Source organism: Habropoda laboriosa, unplaced genomic scaffold (assembly GCF_001263275.1).
Source record: "Habropoda laboriosa isolate 0110345459 unplaced genomic scaffold, ASM126327v1 scaffold295, whole genome shotgun sequence".
NCBI classification, from domain to species: domain Eukaryota; kingdom Metazoa; phylum Arthropoda; class Insecta; order Hymenoptera; family Apidae; genus Habropoda; species Habropoda laboriosa.
In genome coordinates this window covers 805,828-812,578 of record NW_017100429.1, presented here as the reverse complement: position 1 = coordinate 812,578, position 6,751 = coordinate 805,828, and the positions used below count along the sequence as shown (strand labels likewise).

General features: G+C 40.5%; 1 protein-coding gene across 2 annotated transcripts in view; it reads right to left on the bottom strand.

Annotated features, from left to right (window-relative positions):
* Positions 1–656, bottom strand: part of LOC108575699 (forkhead box protein D1-like) — a 17,180-nt gene extending 16,524 nt beyond the window's left edge. For both annotated transcript variants that reach the window (XM_017938570.1, XM_017938571.1), the window contains exon 1: positions 542–656. In XM_017938570.1, coding sequence (XP_017794059.1) covers positions 542–598 — 57 coding nt within the window. In that variant the 5' untranslated portion in view covers positions 599–656. The remainder of the gene's footprint in view (positions 1–541) is intronic.
* Positions 657–6,751: the final 6,095 nt, after the last annotated feature.

Sequence of the window (6,751 nt, the reverse complement as noted above, 5' to 3'; positions counted from 1 at the left end):
AGAAAAATCGGCTGGAAGTGTACGATCTTGAAGCTATCGAACGAACCTACGTGTCCGAAATGGTCTTAGAATAACATTTCACTGTGAGATTGAAGATTCTTCACCTTGCAGTGGAGATTGAAGAAATCATAAAATGCTGTGAAATTTTTCAGTTGTCTCTGATGATGTGGAAAGTGTCGTAGGATTATGTTCAATCCTGTAGCAGACGATCCTCTATTTATCTGACCAACTTGACTTCAGGAATAACATTGAAAAATTTACGAAATCCGTATGGTCTTGAATTTTTCAACGAACCTCTGTATCCGTTAGTGTGTTGAAAAAATCCTAAAATTCTACACAAGCGCACGACAAATGGTCTTACATTTTTTAACGAACTTCTGAGTCCCTTAGTACAGTTTCAAATTCATAAAATGTCCAAATACATGGCTCACAATTAAAACGAAAAATTTGGAGAAATTGTAAAATGACATTGAATTACCTAGTTACGGTTCTCCATGGCTCTCCACGGTCTCAGGTAGAAAACATCAGGATTGGTACTTACCCCAGCGACGGGAATGATATGTGAGACCATCCTTGGCTTATCCAGGTCGTAATTCATAAAAATGCTGGCCGTTGCAGCTGCATTTACACTATGCTGCAAGGCTAGGTCCTCCCAATAGGCGGGCAAGCCCTCCACTGTTCAACACTGATCGATTTCAATGCGTTTTAACTTTTTTTTTTGTTCGAGGCTCTCGAAAGACACTGACACTTTAGATTCGTTCGAACTGTATAGCAAAATTGCTCACTGATCACTAGGCTACACCGTTGATTCTTGAGGTTACATCTTCAAATAGAGGGTGCTTTGATACACCAGGAGGAGCATCGAGTGGACGAAGTTGAAGATCTTCGAACTTGACCGATATGATCCTGTAACAGAGAATGAATTGTTCCTTTTTAACACATTTTCAAAGATTCGATATTTGTAATATGGAAATTAACTTTCGAAGAATTTGCCTTTCCCGTTTTACAAAATAGCTGAAAAAAACTAGCTCTGAAACATTGTAGAAACCCTGTTAAACCGATCTCGTATAAAAGAAAAAAAATTGAGAAAGCTTGTGTTCCTTTATTAGTCGACAACAAACACAGAAATGTTTCTTTCAACGACTCCAAACATCTCCCCAAGCGATCACTGTCAAAACGAACAAAACAAACATCTCGCAATCACCAACAGTCGAGCAAACAACATGGAAACAGGTGTTCAACACTCTTGAAACCTTCTCGATCTACCTTCGTCGCGTCTAAAAGGTCCAACAAATCCTCTGCTGGTCGAAGCACCGATGAATAACACAGAAACTGCTCATATAGGTAGTCTTCAACGAACAACGCTACAGAAGACAGAAACCTCCTGTTGCTCGAAACTAGGTCTCTATAAAATCGAAGAATTTTTATCGAGCTATTTCAACGACTTTTCCCAGCTACTGGACGTGGAAAGAACCGGAACTGAAGTTCGTGACAAATGGAGAGAGAAGGTAGCAAAGAGCGTTGCAGCGGTTTCCCAAACGTGAATGTGTATACTCGTGTTTAGAAGCAGAAAGCGAACAAGGAGTTCGACTTTCCGTTTGGAAAGGGATCGTTGACGAGCGAGCAACAGCTGAGCACTTAGAGGAAAGGGACCACGTCTCAAGGGAGCCGTTGAGACTTCCGGCGGCCGGCGGCGCACAGAAGGATCCTCCACCGATAGATCTCGTAAATTTCGACAATAAGAGGGTGTACGCGGCCCGTCAAACACGTCTATTTTCAGCGTGAACGCGCGTTAAGTGACGCTTCGTGCCTCTTTATCTGCGATTCTTAGCTCATTAGTTGGATATTATCGTGTTCCCGCGTGCAATCTCGAAAATTGCCACTCTGGATGCGAATGTTTTGTCTTAATCATCGAGATATCACGAATGGAACTGAGTAAATACTAAAAACGAGAGGTCTATGAAATTTAGAGGTGTTGATTTTTTTTCAACCTTTGGCTTCTCTTTTATGATCGAACTTTACGACTGTGAATCCTCGAGGATCGAAATTAAATCGGAACTCGTCTGCTCTTTGTTTCAAGATCCTTGAAGCAGTTAGAGGGGGAAAAGGAAAATCCTCGAAGGTGCAAATTAAATCTTCGTCCGAGGATCCTTGGGTAATTTTTTCTTTTACCTCCAATTTAGAATGAATTCTTGAACTTCTCTCTTTATCAAATTCATCTCTGTACACAATGAGAAACACTCGTTAATTCACAACGAAATCCCTCAGAATTTTCTTCTCCTTTTCCTAAATGACCATTTCTCTGAACTTTCAAACTTCCACACTGCCCTCAAAATCCCCTCCACAGTGGCAACATGCCTACATGCTTTGAACAATTCAATTCCCATCGGTGCTTTGCTGTTAATACTGTCCCACTTTTTTTCAAAGATTATACAATCTGATACTACTGCATCAAGCACTCTCACAAGCTTCGAATCGATCTTTCTCAACTGAAGAATAATTACGAAAAATTCGAATGGATAACCGAAAGAGAAGGCAAAAGAAGAGCGTTGAATTTGAATTGACGATCGATTAATCTCATTGTTGAAATTGCTCGAGCATCCTTGGTTGTGTTAATTGATGTTTGATTTATGGAGAAAAGAGGAGACACGGAGGTGAAGACAGCAGTTTTGACGTAATTAGGAGAAGCTGTTATCTCTTCTGGCAGAAGGAAGAGCCATTTATCTGGTTGTTTACTAAACACCGCGTCTAGAGTTCATAGAAATCTCCAAGTTTACAAACTCCGTCGTCGTCTCCTGGCCGGAACGAGCCTTTTAGATATTTAAATAACAATACTGCCACGAATTCGTGCCGCCTTTTTTTCACGTCCAGCTTGCTCGCGTGCCGCTTTATAGTAAACTCTACGCCATTCATCCGTTTTCCAACGTTCTATCACGTTTTATCGGGCTTGCTGGCTGAACGGCGGATTCAGGATGGTCCAGGATTCGTTCGAGGAAGCCGTGAACTTTACACACAACGTACTAAATAACGATGTGATCGATGTCCGACGGCGACGCCAGATCAACGAGACGACAGATTTCTCGAGTTCTACGAACAATTGCCGAAGAAATGACAATTTTTCTAATGTACGGGAAACTTTTCAGACAGTTTGTACTGTCGGAACTTCGAAAAACATTCAGATTTTTAGGAGATTTAACAGATATTACGGAAAAGACGGATTTTGATCGTGGGGAAAGGATTTTAGAGATTATTCCAGACACGCAAAAATGGATTTATGACGGTTCAAACACTTCGAATTTTGGGAAAAATGGACGTCTTTAGGTAATTCGGTGAACACGTTTTGGACCATGTGGAGAGGATTTTGGATACATTTGAAAGATTTGGAGCAGAAGTCACATTGTGAGTTGCTTTAGAGATGAAAATGAAGAAAAATGAAACGCTGTCGAAAGGATTAGAAAGAATATCTGTGGACAATGGACATGTGACATTTGACCTAATTTGTTTGACTGAAAATTTGGGAAAATCGAGACTGGAACTCCGCAATATTAAATCAGCGAAAAGTAATCACTTTTTAAGCAATTTTTCATCAAGAATTCTGGACGAAAGGATAAATATTGACGAAGAAGAATTGCCTCTGTTGTATTGATTCAGCAGAACTGAAATGATCACCCTGGAATGCTAAATGGAAGAACTTAATTTTGAAAAAAAAAGAGAAACAATTAACGGTAGAAGTTCTACAGACTATCGAAGTGCTATCGAAATGCACTTGAAAGTGTCGAATGTTTCATTTATCCTGGACCCTATAAACAAGTCTCTAAATGCTTCTAATAATACAAACATCACTTACGAAATTAATTGTAATCTCTTACGAACACCTCTGCATATTAACCACGAAACTTATTGTTACATCGAAGGAAAATCTCTGTGGAAGCAAGAACTTGCCACCCTTAACAAATACTCAGAATCATCTATCACTTGTCACCAGTACCCCCAAATACCACTGAATACCTTGCAATCTCAAGAAGAATCAAAACACTACCTACAGACTATAGATCTGCCACATTTTCCAACCTTCCCAGTATACCACCTTTCAGATCATCAAAAACGACAAAAAGTGTAAAACAGTGACCACTTAAAGGAAACGCCTTTTTGGTCAGCCAACGAGCACAAACAAGCATAAGCACAAATCGAAAACGACCATACATTATCGGTGTGTCTCTGTACCCTGACGAAGTTAACTGCAATGTTGGAGAAACGTCGAATAACAATTTAAAGAATCCGGGGTGCCGTGGAAGCTTGAAAAATCTGATTTAGAGAAACGATGAAAACACTCACAGGTATCGATATGTGAATCTTTCACAGTGTCCAGGGCTTGCAGAAGATCGATCACAAGTCGCCTGAAGTCGTTGGTCGATACGACGATAGAGAGGACACTTGGGCAACAATTGTGGATTATTATCACTGTGTGTACGCGCATTCGCGCGTGAAAACCGTAGGAGCAGCGGCGAGAACGTGCGCCAGAGAGGAGAACCAACCGAGATTGAAACTGATTGAGAGCGTTCTGAGCGAGGGAGCTTTGCGTTTCGTGAGCGATTCGAGGCGCGCAGAGGCGGGGTTTGCCCGGTTGGCCGACGTTCGCGGCTTATCAGAGCCCTCCCACGTCTCGTTCTCCGCCTCTCGCGGCTGGAACAGCCAAAAATCCTGTCCCCTGAAGCCACCCAATGAGTAGGTACTCTCTGGCCTCGTTCAAACAACGCTCTTCACGTCCGTTCAATTCTCACCATTGTTGCACACATTTTTTTTTCTCTCCTAGCAGAAAATTCTGCCTTGCGTTCGCGGGAGGGATATTTCTGTTGAGACTAGGGAAACAGCGACAATTAAGACGAAAAATCATGTTTGGCTGATTTGTCGATTCTTCAAAGGAGACATTGCGCCTATAGACACTTGTGATTGTGTGTATACACTGTTGGGTGCAAATCTGAATTCCCATAGAGAGCACCTGGCTTGATAATAAGTAGGCTGAAAATATTTATACACTTGAAATTATGCAGAAATATAACAACGTATGTAAAAAAGTAGAAGATATGTATGCCGTAATAATAAAACCTTATTACCTCATTACTTAAAACCTTTATTACTTGGGCATGATTATGACTATAATTTAAAGTAGGTACAATAAACTATAAGCATATTTTATCCAACGTTTTTCGCATTCTGCGTAAATTTGTTCGAAAATTCGGTAAATAATATCGGATTTTACAGAATAAATATGAAAAACTGAAAAAAAAAAAAAAAAGAAATGCAAAATAAATAGCACATGGTTGAAACCGTCTGAAGATAAAACAAATTTCTTCTCCAGGTCCCACTATATTACCAATTTTCTATTTTAAAAAATATGCATTTGCGTAAATATACGCAGTCTAGTAACAAAATTCAAATATTCTTGAATTATCGAATTTAGTAATTTTCTCGGAACCAGAAAAATCTCGTTTCCAGATCGTAATATTATATACATCTCTGAATGTATGTTAATATCTGTGCATTTATGTATACGCAAAAAAACGTCGGTAACCTTGAAAACTCCGACGAAAGTATTCTTTGCAGCATACTCGTCCTTTGGTATCGTTCAAATTGCATATGAAATATTTTTTGTGTCATCACAACTGAAGGAGATACATATTTAAATAAGTAGGTAATCTGTTTTAGGTAAGAAACCCTGTATATCTGACACATTACTCTTACCATCGTTTCGAGTGATTGAAAGAAGGAACTGGATAGATAGATCTAGAGGATTCGAGGATTCGCTATCTTCATTCTGTAAAAGAGGCACAGGCACGACGTGTCTGTGCTCTACTTTGTAAATAATTGACCCAAAGAGGATTATGTAACACTTGCTCCTCAGGTGGCACTTGGGAAAGCACACGCAGTTAGGCAACCGTGTTTTGCACGATAATCATCACCCAGAATTCAACCGGAATTAAGGTCGCGCCGAAAGAATCGCTGAACTCGATGGAAAACGATTGTCAGGAGTGCGCATGCGCGGCTCACTAATCGATACTACTTCTCGCGATGCACAGGGCACCGCCTACCCTAAAAAAAGTTCCTACTTTGGCAAAAATGTTAAATAATTGAAATTATTGTATCATTGAAAAACGTATTTACACATATAATGCAATTTCTCTGTATTGAACATTAAACTTGTTAAACGACCTTTCTTTCGAATCGACGATACACGAATCAGGATCGAGTGATTTTTCCTTCTTTAATAGAGAGCATAACCTAAAAAGTGGTATACGTAGTTAATTGATCTGTCAGACGTGTATGTCCGATTTCAGTTCCCTTTTTCGTGTCACACAGAGGGGAACCATGGTGACGTTCGTTTTAACGGTCAGAGGGGAAGGCAAAACGGTCGCCATGCTTTGGGCGGAGACTGCGTCGCATTTACCACTTTCATTGGGTGGAAAGATCGACCTAGTGCATCAACTGCACGCGCCGGCCCAGTCTGTGGTCCTCTGGCTCCTTCTGAACGGTTTCACCACGAGCAACCACCCTTTCACCCCTCCAGCCCCTCTATGAAAGCCGTAACCATTGCTTTCCAGAAAAAGATTTCACCTGGAGCACTTTGGCATGCTCAAAATCCTCTCAGGATGGTCTGAAATGACTCTGTCTATATACACCTTCGTTTGATTTTTTTTTCTATTAGTTATAGGAGTTGTTCTTGGACGCCATGTTGGAAAATTGTACCTTAACC